The 16,571-nt window shown below is 42.3% G+C and overlaps 1 protein-coding gene across 3 annotated transcripts in view; it reads right to left on the bottom strand.

Moving 5' to 3' along the window:
* Positions 1-206: 206 nt before the first annotated feature.
* Positions 207-16,571, bottom strand: part of Dcun1d3 (defective in cullin neddylation 1 domain containing 3) — a 41,327-nt gene continuing 24,962 nt past the window's right edge. For all 3 annotated transcript variants that reach the window (XM_035442261.1, XM_027410197.2, XM_027410198.2), the window contains exons 2-3: positions 6,748-7,283; positions 207-4,945 (exon numbers count right to left, since the gene is read on the bottom strand). In XM_035442261.1, coding sequence (XP_035298152.1) covers positions 4,462-4,945; positions 6,748-7,178 — 915 coding nt within the window. In that variant the 5' untranslated portion in view covers positions 7,179-7,283 and the 3' untranslated portion in view covers positions 207-4,461. The remainder of the gene's footprint in view (positions 4,946-6,747; positions 7,284-16,571) is intronic.

Genomic DNA, 16,571 nt, shown 5'->3' with positions numbered 1-16,571 from the left:
TCATGAGTTACTTAAGAAAGATGATTCCAGTAGTGGGCATATAAACATTCACAGTGCATGGAGGTCATTTGTGTTTGGAGCTGGGCTTCTATCCTACATAGGTCATTTTCCCAAGCTGTTAATATAACATAGCATCATTGGAAAAGTGGATAACTTATGCCTCAGAATAAATTCATGTTATTTGTTTTCTGCAGAAATATCAATAGTCAGGTAAACAAATTTATTGAATCCAACAGCAGATAACCTTCAAATTAAAAAACAACAAAAACAAAAAAAAATACTGTAGACATCAAAGACAAAAATGTATATATCAAGTTAATATTCAAGGGGCTATTTGAAGAGTGCAACAGTGCAGAGAATACAAAAGTATTAACTTTTGTCAAGTTTGTACAACCTCAAGAAACATATGCTGGTCACAAACCAAGAGGGATCCACAAAGGTGTAGGGTCACATGAGCAGTGGACTCATCACCTCAGCGGCTTAAGACAGGATATATGTGAGACCAATTCAACCAAGCCCTGTTTACCTATTGCTTCAAATTCCCTCTTCAAAACCTAGAACCATACTCAGTGCAGCAGGGAAGAGCAGTTAACCAGATTCTGAGGACTGCAGCATTAGAGGGAAGATACTTCTTCCATAGCAAATATATTTGTACTGAGAAAAAAAAAGCAGCTGCTGAATGGCTTCTTTTGGCAATGTTCAAGATATGTAATAGAAGTAGGTATCTATGAGAGCAGGCTGGGTTTCTAAGAGAAACAGAACATAACACCCCAACACTAGAATCAAACTTGATTATTCAGCTAACCAAACCATCTCAGCATCTGCACCCAATGCTTAAGGGAGAGAGGGAGCTGGTAAGCATCCCCAGCATGTAGTCCTGGGCCAACTGGTATGGGCTGCTATTACAGCTTAACATAGGAATGTACTTTGAAGAGGAGTGGCAAGAACTTCCTCTACATGACCCAGAAGGGAGGATCAATGTCACATGTCCTTAAAAAGCCGTAATTGACATATTTTGTTAATTTTGTCATTTCAAGTATTTAAGTTAAATACTGCTTGAGTCCTTGACCCTGGTCAGTTAACCAAGATGTTCAGGTCATCACTAGTCATCCTAACATACATGCTAGAATAAGAAGTCTAAAGAGGGGGCAGGTAAATTCTTAGCAGTAGCTTTCTTTCTGTCCCTTATGTAATTGTATAACTGGGTCTACCTGCTGCACTGAAGACCCCACTTGAAATATAGCAAACCATACATTCCAATATATAGCTCTCAGCAACTTCCTACCAATGGTCCGAGTACATAATCTGGGGGGTCCCATAGCCTGATCTGGCCTAAAGATCAGGCCCTAAGAGACAGTACTGTTTCAAGCTAATACTATGTGCAGCTTAACTCTTCACTTTGTCCATCCAATATGAACAATACTGCTTTTGTACAATTTCTGTTATCTTTCCCTTAGCCCAAAGCTTTGCCTGAAATTGGAATTTTCAGCTAGCTCTGAAGATTTTTTTTTTCTTTATCAGATGGGTACATACAGACTTTTGGACCCAACACACACATGGGCACATCTGCCACAGTCAAATGAGCTGCTGAGGCAATCCCTAGTAGTACAGCAAAGTGTAAGAATGATACATTCAAGTTTGGCGAGGCTAGGGGAAAGAATTCAATAGAGCAACCCTTTATCTTATACCAGCTCGCTAATAAATTACTAAAATAAAATAAATGGAAACTCAAAAAGACACTTGCCAAAAGTAAGCAATTTTCCAACAGATTCTGTCTGTATAACAATGCTTAGATGTTGCAGAATTCCAAAATGGCACGCATAAATTGCCCCTCCCCACATCACCCCAGTGTCACAAAGTTGGCTTACCCAAGGGGCAAACATTAGGCCTATCTAAGGCTGAGTGAAGCAGAGGCTTTTGTTTCTCAGAAGTGTTAACTACAAAACTTAATCTCACTGTAAATCTCTTGGTAAAATAAACAAAAACTACTGCAAAGAGAACCCCAGGTTCCTCTCTAACTGTTCCTTTCTCTGGTTTCTCAACAACAGACCATTAAAAATACAATCACAAATAATTTCTAAATGACTGGGGTTGGAAAAACTGAGCAATTGGTTAAAATCTAGTTCCTCCAAGTCCATGAAACCCTCAATGGCCTCCCTTTCTTGGCACTTCCCTGCCACATATACCCTTTCTTATCTGCAACAGAAAGTCTTACCTAGAACACCACCACTTCTTCCCTCATTGGACTGGATGGATGAGGTCTTCTCCAAAGGCTGCTGTGTAGCTGTGCCCTCAGAAACTGCTGGGTCCCTGGATACTCACTCAAGAACAGTCTTACTATGGCTAGAAGAAAGGGGCACATCTGGCCTAACAGCCTGCTCTTTAGCCTGCCAGCACTATCTTAAGTCTGTGGTTCATTTCAGGTTTCTCATCTGTCTCTCAAGAAAGGACAATTGTCAGGCCTACAAAAAATGTTCCCTGTGTCAATACCAATTTTAGGAAATAGGACTGTCATCTCCTTAAATACCATCTTTTATAAAGATAGGAGCCCAGAGCTGTAAGACTCATAAAAAACTCAAAGCATGCAACTCTTGCCCATGGTGAGAAACATATACCCAGGATTTGGGGTAGACTAATCAAGGGAGAAAATTCCAAGTATTTAATAGACACTTTTCATTGTATCAAGAGTATAAATATTTTTGTAACTTTTATTAAAAGATTCCCTTTTAAATCTGTTCCGAAGTGTTGGAAGCTGAACTGTACAAGCTCCTGCCACCCACCTTCCAGTACAACTTTTAGAGGATATTTTTTAATGGGAAATTACCAAGAGGGTCCTCTAGTGAAACTAGGTAGGACAGAGTCAGCTCCTCAGGCCCTGGTGGCACCTTGACCAAAGCTGGCCTTGCAGAGTGAACATGTGGAGTCTAGAGAACTGGTTTCTCCTTCCTGCAAGCAAATTCATTCAAGTTCGCTTTAGTCAAAATGTCCAAATTCATAATACAATAGCCTCCATTTATGACACTCCCTGGCATCTTCTTAAACTACAGATCAAAGGCAGCTCCCTCTTTTATGGCCAGTTTTAGCAGACAAATAAAGGAATATAGATACATATATGTGTATATATATATTTTATAAAGGTAAAATATATACATATCTTATATATGTATATATACATATCTGGGGATAAGGTAAGGAGAAGAGGGTCATGTAAACCTAAACAGTCATCACATTACCCCAAATGAGCTTGACATTAACAAAAAGATAATAAATAACTCCTAGGGGTTAAGTGACAACATGGGCGCAGCAAAGAGGGAGGGGCACACATTTAATGATTCAATATACTTGGATAATTTGTTTGGCAGAGTTCAGGCCAGCCTCAGGCTTCTGCACTTGCCAGACAAGTAAGCTGATGATACTCAAAAAAAAATTAAAGAAAAAAACAGTTTGAAGCAGAGTTCCATGCCATAGCTTTTTTTTAGGTCAGCTGGCCGGCAGGCACACTTTTCTTACCATCTGGAACAGAAACTTTGGCTCCAAGGCAAATGAAAAAGAAAAAAAAAAAAAAACAAAGTATTTCCACTTATGACATGAAAATACAAAAACATTAAAGAAAACTATCAAAGAAGTCTACTTCCAGCAAAACTGAGGTAGCACTGCTTTCTCTGCATTCAACGCTTAAGTGGTTTTCAGTACAATGTGTTCTAACAAAACAAAATAAAACTGCTCACTTGACCGACAGGTATGGCATGGTGATGGATAAATTAAACATGAAATGCAATGGGTCAAAGAAGGAATGAGCAAGAAGTAAGGGAGGTAAGGGCTTTGGATAAATTAGCTTAAAGGGATGGGGTGGTGTGTCAGACTGCAAATGCTCTTGACTGGCCTTGGCCCTGGCTCTCCAAGAGCTCCAAACTGTCTGGAAATTAATGCAATGTGGCTAACAGTTAACACTGCTATTCATATCTGTGTAAATTTTTTAAAATAATTATTACAACCTAAATTCAACCATGTAAACAGCACTACACACAGTACAGACCTGCCCTGAAAAATAATATGCAAAACTGAGATCTGGCACTGTATCATTTTGTAATGTTAATTCAACCTAACAGTCCCATTTCCCCACCTGGGCCTACACCCTCCCCCACAAAAACAAAACAAATTTAATAAATTTGTGCAAGAAATGGCAGGCTTATTCTATCTGAAGGCTTCAAAAAAAAAGGTACACAACATGTAGCCAGGTTCAAATATTTTGGGGGATTTCCCACCCCAAAAAAAAGAAAAAAAAAAAGAAATAACCAAAATAACCAAAAAAATGAAGAAAGTGCCTAAAACATGATACAGCATTTTAGAGCCCTTTCAAATACAAGGCAGAGAAAGGTGTAAAGTAGAAAATATCCGGATCTTCAGTAATTTCCAGAAAGGTCCAATTCCTCACTTGGCTGCAGGGCAGCAGGCAGATCCTCAGTGCTGCTCCTCTGGACACAAGCCCTCGGGCCCTGAGCTGAGTGCACCTCTCCCTTCTGCTTCTCTTTTCCTTCTTTCCATTTCCCACTCCACAAAGGTATCAAAGAGACTCGGCCAGGCCTCATCTTCACTGTAGTTGCTGAGGTCGGGGCCAATCACCTGAGTGAAGTTAAGAAACATGTTCCAAGTGTCCCGGGAGATGCCCTTGATTCCCGAAGGGTTCTCTGTTAGGAAATTTAGCCATTGGTCCAATACAGGAGGATTGTTCTGGGTAAATACTAGTTTCCACAGGGCAATGGCTATTTCACGATGCAGTGACCGCTGCCCTTCTTCAGAGTCCAGGCCAAACTGAAATGTAAACCGGTAGAGATCCTTGAATTTATCTTCTTGTTTGGCTTCTATTAAGAGGCTAGGGAACCGTGCACAAATCCCATCAATGCTGTCTGCACTTATTGCTTTACAGCCATCAAAAAACTCCTTCCTGCGACAGGTAGGAAAAAGTACGATTAATAAATAAAAAGGATGCCGTGTATGATGAGGCAAGACAGCACAGTAACAACAGCTAACCCCCCAGCCCTTGGAAAGCAGAGACAGGAGGATCCCTGAGTTCTAAGTCAGCCTGGTTTACACAGTGTTCTACAGCTAAGGCTGTATAATCAGACTTTGCCTCAAAGATGGATGGATGGATGGAAGGAAGGAAGGAAGGAAGGAAGGAAGGAAGGAAGGAAGACAGAAAGATAATTCAATTCCTCTAGCCCACATTGGCAGCTCACAACTACCTGTAACTCAGTTTCAGGGGATCTGACATCTAGCCTCTAAGAGTACCAGATATGCACAGAATACAGACACATATAATTTAGGCAAGACACCCATACAGATAAAATAGAGAGGAAAAAGCAAACAAATAAATGTGGCTTTGAGGGCCTAGTAAGATGGCTCAGCAGGTATACATACTTGCCACTAAGACTGATAACCTGAGTTTGATCCCAAGAACCCACAAAGTAGAGAAAATCAACTCCCTCAAGTTGTCCTTTGACCCCCATCACACTCAAAGCATGGCACATGTGCATGTACACACTCACATTGAAAAATAGTGTTTTTTTTAAATATTTTTGTTTTTTGCATTGTTTTATGAGATGGGTTCTCACTATGTAGCCCAAACTAGTCTTGAATTCTCTACCCTTGTGCCTCAGCCTCTTGGGGGATAGGTTTATAGGCATGTACCACCACACTGCTACATATGTATCTTTAACATGTATACAGCACTTTGCAGTTTACAACAGGGTTTCACACTTAATCATCCCAGAGACTGTACAAGCTGCTGAACTGTGAGGCATCTGACCTACTGAGCAGCCCAGACAGCTGGGTTTTGAAGTCTGTTCTGCCAGTGCAGGTATGGTGGCTCACACCTTTAATCCCAGCACTCAAGAGGTAGGCAGATCTTGGAGTTTGATCTTGGTCTACATATCCAGTTCCAGATCCCCCGTCTTTAAAAAGTTATAGTAACAACAATAGCACAAAAAATAAAGTCAGTTATTATTCGTAACCCTGTACTCTTGAAGCTATAGTCTGCCATGAACCTGCCATATCCTTTTATACAATCAACCCCAATATGGATGCATTACTATGACAATTTGTACAATTCATGCTTGATAACTAGAGCCAGCTGTCCTTGCTGCACACAGGCCTAGCTGTAGAGGTATAGCCTCAGAGAAACTTACTCTATGGAAACTTAAGTGCCTGGCAGACTACAGATAAATACCGAATGAGTCAACTGACTAAGGGACAAGTTTTGAGCAGCTGTCAGTGGGGTTGAGCAGCAACTTAGCAACAGGGTTCACACTGCTTAGTCCTTATTTAACTTTAGGCAGAGGGTCAGTACCCAGTTAGACTGCCTCTTAGTGCTGTGATAAATTCAACTGTGACCTATCAATCAGACAGCACTTTATTCTGTGAGGAAAACAGGATAGCACATATCAGACAAAGAAGCTTTATGGAGACACAAATCTCTGAGTCTTACCTACTGAGAAATCTACTCCGCAATTCTGCTACAGTACCAGGAACATGGTAAAAAAATTAATTCCTTAGAAGAATCTAGGGAGTTATCTGGATCAAAACAACAACGCCAGACTTAAGCTGTAGAGAAAATGGCCAGAAAAGGGGGGAGAGACCACTTGCCCCAAACCCGTGAAGCTAGCCCAGTTCTGTTCTAGCTGGTACCACTACCCAATGTCACTTTCTTTCCTCTTCTGTTCACCTGACACGAAAGCATCTGTGACTAACCTGGTGAATTTGCACATGGTAGCAGCCTGGAACTTCCAGGCCAAGAGCAGCACTCGAAATTCTGTAGGATCAACACATAGGTCATTGCAAAAGCGCTCCATGCCTTCCTCCAAGATTGCATCCTCCCGCTCGTCCTTGTAGCGCCTGAACAGTTCTTCCAACCTCTGCAAGGAAGACTCCTCAGCATTGATCTTGGACTCCCTCCCAGCATCTCCAGAAGATGTTGGCAGCTGGCAGGCCTCAGTGGCAGCCTCTGTTTTCTTGGTCCCATTGACAAGGATATCCCCAGCTGGTTTGCCACAAGGTGGCACCTGTTCCTCCCGGTGGCCAGCTCCCCGCCTGCTGTGTGACTTGCTGCTAGGGTCCCGGTCTCCATTCTTGCTGCCCAAGGTTGATGAAGGATTCTTGCACTTGGTGACACACTGGCCCATGGTGGTGGTGGCCTGGCCTCTAGAGTGGCCCCCTCTGGATCAGATGCCCTCGCTGCTTCTGGCCCATGTACTTCAACATGCCATCAGTTAGAGGAGCCAGCCAACCTGGAAGGAAATTACAAAGTAGTCACCTCTAAGCAGAGGAGTAGGGCATAGATACTACACTCCAGAACTTTCCACCAGTGACTACTCTACTTCACTGAGCTAAAACTGAGCCAAGGGAAAGACACCCCCTTCTAATGGTGAGATAAAGGTCACCATTCTCTCTCCTGTAAGTCATCTCTGGCTTACCCCTGGAAATGGATATTTGGGAAATCAGCATAGGAAATTCCTAGAATCATTATAGTAGCACTTACAAGAGGCCAATCATTTGCAGAACACATCAGAGACTACAGTCTGACAAAGTGTTCCAGGGGAAATATGTCTTGGCAACTTTTGCCTTCACTAAGAAAGTTATCTAGATCCTGGTGAAGCCAGAAGTTCACCACCTGACTCTACATCTAATAACCTACATATTCAGATTTTAACAAAGATTGTTACAGTAGGTCTTTTCCTCCAAGCATAACACAGCAACACCTTAGATTATAAATTACCTTGGTCTGGCAGCCATGGCAACCAATTGAGCAGAACAATACAGAAGTAGCTAAGTCTATGATAATGGTAATGGATGGAGCTGGTGACACTCTTCAGTAGGAGTCAGGAGAGTTAAAGGAGCCTCACCTCACAAACAGCCATTCCTTCTTGCTCTCCCTCAGATGCTAGCGTACATAAGTAGAGAATTAACTGAAAGCAAAATTCCATGGTGAAACTTCCATGAAGTCCTCAAACCTAAGGTGCTGAAGCTACTTTAGGTCACTCATGCTCCTGAAATAAGCCCTCATCTGTGCTCTTTAAGTAAACCCAGTAAATACATTGTTTGGTTTGTTAGGCTGGATTCTGGTGGAATAGGGAGAAGAGGCCATATCCAAGCACCTGTAATCTCATAATCATCTAATGGTGAGGTAAAGATACAGTGTCAAAACTACAAATGTCTGATCTCTTTGGATTCACACAGGTGTAACTGTCCTAGCTCCACCCTGCTCCGCCCACCTATAGAGTCTGTACTCCAGGTACTTTCCCAACCTAGGTAAGTCTCCACGCCCAATACAATCTCGAAGACATAAAACTGCCAAATCAAATGGCTACATTGACGCTGAGAAAATTCTTCACTGCGTACTATTTGTTGTAACTTAATTTTTATAGAACTGCTAGAAATTTGTGGCAAAAGCAGAAGCTACTTCTCTAATACAATCTACTCAGGATTTGTCCTTACCCTTCAAATAGTTTGCTATAACAGAAAATCCATTTACAATGTAGTACTTGCAAAATTCTGCCAGCTGCTAGAACAATGGCAGCAACTGACAATGCACTGTTAGTACATGGATCAGAAGCCAAAAGCGTACCAAGAAAAGCAGACACCAGACAAAAATCAATGTCAGTCCAGCATGGGCCTCCTACTTCTAAGGAGCTTCCATGGACCTTCATGGTACAAATTCAGAGGTCTTAAGAGTCTGGTAATGGGGCAAAGGACAGTTGTTCAGAAAAGCTGAAAAAATAAAAACAAAACAGCTTCTACCAAACAGTGCTTAGATAAACTGGGAGTTACTTTCAAGAGGAATTCTCTCTAAAAGGAAGCAGTGAGTGTAGTCACCAAAAAGGAACCACAGCCATTCCTGTAGTTAAGGTAGACTCCTATCAGGGTGTGTCCTATTCTCCACCCTTGAAGACAAAAGACATGTCTACACATGCCCTCTAAAGAACTGCAGTTTCAATGTGCTTTAAAACACACACACACACACACACACACACACACACACACACACACAGAGAGAGAGAGAGAGAGAGAGAGAGAGAGAGAGAGAGAGAGAGAGAGAGAGAGAGAGAGAGAGACCCTTAAAAGTGCTTTGACTGTGAAAAGTGACAGATTCAGGCATGGTTTCTCACAGGCTGTTCATACTTTGGGCATGTAGTAAGCCGTAAGTGAAACCTATTCAAATTTCAAAAGGCATGGGGTTAATTCTTGGAAGACCATCATATAAGAGAAGCAACTGTTCCAGCAGAATTCTCTCCAAACAAGAAGGACTGTAGCATGTGGAGGGTCTGGTTTCCAGATTTGTATTTCTAAAGACTGGATTGCTGAAAGAAACAAAAGGCCCAAACTTACACAAACCCCACATGCTCACAGACTGGCAACTCTAATTCCCAGGCTAGCTGACTCACCAGTGTTTGCTGCTCAGCTCCTGCTGCAGGAGGCCCAGCACCAGGAGCGATAAGAGGATTTCCTGCCCTCCATCTGACCCACCTACCCAAGCCACTCACTCCACCCCCACTGGACAGATGCTCCAATACAGCAGCTCCCTCCAAAGCCTGGCACTGAGGCCTAAAGGTAAGGACAGAACAGATGGGGCTCCCATAGAGGCCTAAATCCCATTTACTCTGCTGGTTCTCCATGTAAAAGCATCTTTTGATGGCCTGATACAGCAGAACCAGTTGAAACCTGAAGGCTTTTAACATGCTCAGCAAATGAGAAAAAGAGGGGGAAATCAATGTCAACAGATGATCAATCATCCAGTGACAGAAGGTCAGCTTTCTTCCATCATAGTTCCTTTCTTTGAAAGGTTCCCATTATAGTGGGATGGAGTAATGGTGTCAAGTTAGAGTCCGTATTTTCTTGTCTGCTGGTGGATACTGCTCCTGGACCACTTTGATTTCTCTTGGACCTGAGCTTCTCCAGACCCAGTCACAGCAACCAGCCCTGTATTCCAGAGGGTAGCAGAACCTTCTTCAGTCTTTCAAAGCTGAAGGTCTCACTCACTGTTGACTAACAGCAGCCAATTATTAAGCATTTGATAGAGCCAAGCTCTATACTATCTAAGCACTTTAAGAACATTATTAGCTCATGTGCCATCCTCACCACAGCCTCATTTAAAAACAGGGAAATGAGGCTCTGCATACATACAGTAAATTTATCCAACATCACAGAACAAACAGGGGCCTGGAATGTTTAGTTCAAGAAACCATGACCTGTACAACCCAGCCCACATCTGGCAAAGGATCATGGGACAGTACTCTGAGTAATATTCAGGAGCAGCAATACAGCAACCACAGAACAGCAGATCTTAACCATCAGCCACCAGAAAGAACACCATACTGTCTGCATGCATGATCAAAGACATCCTTAACACTGCCCTCCCAGGGCAAGACCAGCCAAGCTGCCATGATTCCAAGAAGTATAATGTCCTTGGGCTCACAGCTCCCCATCCCAGGAAGGGAGGAGATATGCTATAACTGGTCCACTTGCCCTAGACCTGCTCCACCACATCAGTGTGGTGAAAGCTGCAGCCATGAAACTGAAGCCTAGCTCTGTGACTAACTGAATTTCCCAAATCTACCCACATGGTTACTGTATGTAGTCAGTCAAGAAACATAAATAATAATACTTGGTACACACAGCCAGCCCTACCCTAAAGTCATTAGCTCAAGTCCTTCTAAAGAAACAGTCTCACAAGTGCTGTTGAAACAGCTCAGTGTTAAAGGTGCCTGTCACCAGGTTAGGGAGAATCTGAGATCAATCCCCAGTGCCTATATGGTAGAAGGGAAGGAACAGACCCTGTAAGTTGTTCCAGACAGCCACACACAAGCCATGGCACATGAGCAAAAATACAAATAATATTAAAATATTATTAACAATAGTAATAATAAAAAGTTAGGCACAATAATGCATGTGTTTAATCCCAACACTTGAAAAGCACAGACAGGTAGATCATCTCTGTGAGTTCAAAGCCAGCCTGATCTACATAGTGAGACCCAGTCTCAAAAAACAAAAACAGGCTAATACCACATCACTCCAACACATGGGGAATCAGGTTCTCTACAGGAAGTGATTTCCTTGGGATTGATCCTCAATAAAATCAAGCTGTGCCTGTGTGAGTGCTTGAAATTGTTAGGCATACCCTGTTCCTAACCTGAGGCAGGCTTTCCCTTTCCTCTTTTATCCACTTTGGCAGGTCTGCAAAGACAGGATCTCTAGCTTTTAAGGCAATTACACTGTTAATGGAGGGATCTTCCCAGGTGGCTCTCCTCTCTCCCATTGCCACCTGCAGACAGCTTCTGCACAATCTAGACACTCCAGTGCCACATTTCCAAAAACAACACAATTATTAGTAATGAATATCACTTTCTATTTGCTAGTACATTGTAACAGCTATATAGAAACGTAGCTCTGTAAAATAAACCCTGAGTTCCAGGAAATTGAATGGCAGCACACTGAGGTCAAGGTGCCTATCAAGGGAGAACGTACAGTAATTGAGATTGAGTGAATCACAGTGATGGCATCTATTAACCAAACTTGTCAACAGCTCATCCCACTGCACCTCAGAGGATTGTTGAGAAGAGGAAATGAGCTAATCCATGTATTTGTTGCATAGAAGCATTCAATGAAGTGTTTGCCTTCTCTGTGTAATTATTATTACTGCTATCACAAAGTCACTGGCAGACTCAAACTTCCTTTACCACAGGAAGAGTTCTTCAGTAGCTAGCCTAGCTCTACCATAGTAAGTCAAATATGTCCCATAAGTGATCACTTTGCTGCTTTACGGCACAAATGGGTCAAATGGAGCCAAGGACAAGGAGAAGTAGAGGGACTGGTGGGAAAAAGTGGGGGAAGTGGAACTATTCACACATACACTACCTGGGAAACCTATTCTAAGCCTTTATACTCCTTTGAGTATTTATTTACCAGACAGGAACCTGATTCAGTTTATACTGGATCAGGATCAGTCCCTAGATTTTCTCCTTCAACCTTAGCTCCAGCTGTTTCTGACTCCTTCCCTCCCTTCTCTGCACATCAGCCTCCAGAATCCTCCTTCCTCTGTGCCAGCCCTGGCTGCTGTTCCTGAGAAGTTTGGCTGCCTGCCCAGCTCAGTCCAGCCTCAGGCCTGAAGCAGACACTGCTAGGCCCCAAGGGCAGTCCTTAAGAGGCCTGGGGTCCCTGGAGGTGCTCTAGCTCTAGCAGAGCCTATCTCTTTAGTAGTTCCATGAGGTAACAACCAGGCAAGCCTGTCTTCAAGTGACTTACTCTTGACTGTTGAGCCGCTCACAGTGGAGGACCAACCCACACTGAGACTTGGCACAAATGGAGACAGGAAAAAGGAGAAAATAAGAGAACTGTAAAGAAAACTTGAGAGGGACTCATATATGGGCCTGAGCCTACAGTTGCACTTTTATAACACAACTAAGCAGTAAATTGCTTTAGCTTTTCTATTAGGAAACTAAGGTTTCTTAATTGCTACACAAAATAAAACTAATCTACCAAACTTCACCTAGAGTACTTCACAGAAAGGTAGGTCTTGTTTGGGTTCATAAAGGGCAATAGGCAGGAAACGGAAAGAGAAGACCAATATTTTAAAAATCATTACAGAGAGCTGGGGAGACTGGCCCATCGGTAAATTGCCAGCCACAAAAACATAAGGAGTTTAGTTTGGATCCCCAGCACCCTCATAAAAGCTCGGCATGGTAGTCCATATTCAGTGATAGTCCATGGTAGTACAGTGCTGGGGGATAAAGACAGAAGCTTCCTGGGGCTTCCAGGCCAGCCCGCCTAAGTGAATCAATAAGCTCCAGGTTCAGTGATAGATCTTATCTCAGAAAATATGGTGGAGAATGACACCTGACACTGACCTCTGACCTTTACACATGCACATATACAGCACTCACACTTACAAAAAAACACTGCATGTATTCAATGAGAATGATGTGAACTATTACACTTAACTCATTACATCTCTGTAAGTTAGTTTTCTTCGTGTTATAAAAGGAAGTAAATAAAATTCATGGATTCAACTTGAGATAACCAGTCTGACTCCACACTCTTGGGTCGCTATCCTGATCTCTGGCTTGCTGGCCTTGCTTACTTTTCTGATATGATGTGTGTCAAGGCATGCCAGACTAAGATGATGATGCCCCAAGAAGAAAATGTTATCAACACTTAAGTGTATTCCAGAGGTTGAGTCTATATGCAGAATAAATTCTGAGGACACTGAAGTTTCATCTGGGACTGCTGTAAGCAGTGTGTCCCTTAAACAAATCACTTTTCTGTGACTCCAACATTAAAACAAGGGGTCTAGAATTGTCTTTTCAATGTATAAATATTCTGGGGCTACCTTTGTCTTTTTGACATTTAAAAGAGAATGAAAGTGAAGATCTGGAACATTCTTAAGACAAGAACTTTTCTCCTTAATGAATGGCTCCCTTGCTTCTTGCACATAGTCTCACAGCCAAGCCCAAAAGACTCCAATCTGAACAATGGGTGATAGACACCATGGAGTTTGCAGCCTTCCCTTTCTTCATGTTGGTTTGAACTCTTCGGGTAAGCAGGCCAGGGCAAATTGTCTCTCTGATGTAGCTGACTGGGTCAGAAAGCCTGCTCAGAGGAAGTGTTGGCTGCTGATAGGGTGCCTATGAAATGATGTGCTAAAATACAGGAGGTGAATATATACCAAAAAAACAGTATCAGCAAGATGTGTCAGATCTGCACCCAATGCTCTTCTCCATTTTGTTCCCATCTAGAGTCAGTCTATTCTGCAGCAAGAAGCTATCAACACACACAGGCATTCCCACATAATAGCAATATGAAATTCATGTTACCAACTTCTATCTAAATAGTTTGTGGAACTAGCTGGCTCCATGGTCTTACTTCTCACTGACTATGTCAGACACTGAAGAACAGAACATGAGTTCATGGAATCTTCAGTTTTTCTACAGCAGCCAGAGGCTACAAGGGACAGACTCCTAGTCCCACTTGGCAGCTACAGGTTCTGAGTGACCTTTTCAAAAAAGATTGGCAAGTTGGCAATTCCAATTGTAAATGACTTCTAGAAACTTGAAGAGACAATGAGGACAGACTGAGGGGACTGCTCATCTAGAACTGGGGCTTGAAGGAAGATCACCTTCAAAAATTAGGTCTTACCAGAGCTACTTAGTGGGGAAAGCAGTTTCCTACATAAAAACAAACAAAACCCTGTTTGCATCTATGTTTATGCTTTTAAAGATGCTTTTGTTCTAAAATGCCCTATACTAGCAAACTATGTAACTCTGGTTAGGGTTGGGTAGGACTTGCTACATCAACCAATCTCAAAAGTGCAAAAGAGATAAGAAGGGAGGAAAGAAAGAATATTTTTAAAAGGAAATATACATACTAGTTATATTTCTAGGAAGTAACCTTGGGTCACATGACTAACACCATCCAGCTTGACACAAAGTCATCTGTTTTTATTAGTTTATCAAGGTGTCATACTTGAAATACAATCACATACTGTAAAATGATGTTTTCATCAGTAATGGACAGTGGTCACAGCGGTGGTCCCATAAAATCAAAGTACAGTTTTTAGGCAACCATGGCCACCCAGGGCAGTGAAGAAAGTGTTCACTTATTCATGATGATGTTGTCACAGAGAAGTACCCTATACTGTCAGGTGTATAAAAGTATAGCACATACTTTTTTTTTTTTGGGGGGGGGGGGTTCCAAGACAGGGTTTCTCTGTGGCCTTGAACTTCCTCTGTAGACCTGGCTGACTTCAAACTCACAGAGATCTGCCTATCTCTGCCTCCCAAGTGCCAGCTGGGATCAAAGGTGTGTACCACCATTGCTTAGCACAACACATACAATTATGTATAGTATGTGACATTCAATAAAAAGGTTACATTACTGGGCTACATATTTACAATGCTACCTTTTTATTGTTAAAAGGTTACTGTAAAACAGCATGCTGTGTGGCTGGCAGTAAGCTCATACATGTTACATGTACCATCTCCCCTGACTGCATCAAGATATCACATGAAGTGAATGACCTATGTGTAAGGACACTCAGTGGCATCCACACAATGACAAACTCACTCAGAATCCATCCCTTAGTTAAGCAGTCCATGACTAGATACTACTGAGACTATTTATCTATTTAAGGCCTGAGGACTAAAACCACTATTTCTGGCTAGTCTGAGGGCTACTTGCCAAATACTAGCAAGCCAACACAGACACACACCGCATAAACTTCCCAAAAGGAAATAATGAAGCTCTCTTCGCTTTAGAACTGAGCTGCATATTTACCCAAAATAACCAAAACTGGGCCTTCTCATGTCACAACTGGGTTTTTTGTTTCTTTCCCCATCACAACTCTTCTAAAGCAGGTCTAACTACCCCCATATGTGCAAAGGAGGCATGATTAGGGAGGCCATGTTATTTCTATTCTAGGTTGGCCACTGTATTAAGTTACTTTTCTAGTTGGTGCTACCAAATACCTAAAGAGGGAACTTAATGGGATAAAAGATTTATTTTGGCTGTTCCAGAAGATATGGTCCACCACTGCAGCAGGAGCGTGAGGCCACAGTCCTCACATGTTGGCAGATGAGGTACCAGGTTAGACTGGAATCCAGAGCACATATTACCTTCAAGCCTTGGCCCCAGGGACCACCTTCTGCTGGAGAGGTCACAGACCCAAAGGTTACAGAACCTCCCTAGTCAGTGCCACCTGCTGGGGACCAAATATTCAAATGGATGAGCCTATGGGGACAACTGTAACAGTCACTCCTTTATCATCAGTCCCTCTACCCCATGCCTCTGCTTTCCCAATGACATTCCTTGTTTCAAGGCAGAAGGCTGTCTTGGGTTTGTACTCCCTGGTACTGTAATGAGCATGGCATGCCTGTTACACGCTGGCTCTATGTATGCAGTTTGCTTCCTTGCTTATAGTGGAACTTCAGTACCTCCCTGAAGGTGGACTGCTCATTAGACATTAATTCCTCGCCACCCAGGAGGTTAGCATATCATAGCTAATTAGTCCTCAAATATCCAGTTACCACACAAACTGTTCACTTTCTGGTCACCTTCTAAGGAGTTTAGCTGAAAAGTAGTTAACTGAAGATGAGATTAGATTTTTGCATTTAGTAAAAGGAAAGAAAGGAAATTGTGAAATGAGTCAAAAGATGAGGAAAGAACCTGATACAAAAAAATGACAAATGACTACCTGCAAATGCCTTAAAGGAATACTTGAATGATCACAAATATACATCTATGGTTTAGAGTCATGTGGTTTCTAAGTAAGCCTCAAGTCCATCACATGGTTCTGATCAATTTCTCAATGCTAGCTCACTCTTTATAAAGAAAATCTAAATCCATTATAAGACCACACATACCAACTTCTTCCTAGAAGCCCACAATGGAGGCTGACTGCTAATGTGCAGCAGACAGGAAGAAGGAGGGACAAAAAAGACCTGCACAGCAAAAGAATTCTTCCTTTCAACCACATGAGTAACTCTGTCAGAAATGTCCATGACTATTGCCAAATCAAAAGTACTATA

Source organism: Cricetulus griseus, chromosome 3, assembly GCF_003668045.3.
Source record: "Cricetulus griseus strain 17A/GY chromosome 3, alternate assembly CriGri-PICRH-1.0, whole genome shotgun sequence".
Lineage (NCBI taxonomy): Eukaryota > Metazoa > Chordata > Mammalia > Rodentia > Cricetidae > Cricetulus > Cricetulus griseus.
This window is presented reverse-complemented; position numbering and strand designations above follow the sequence as displayed.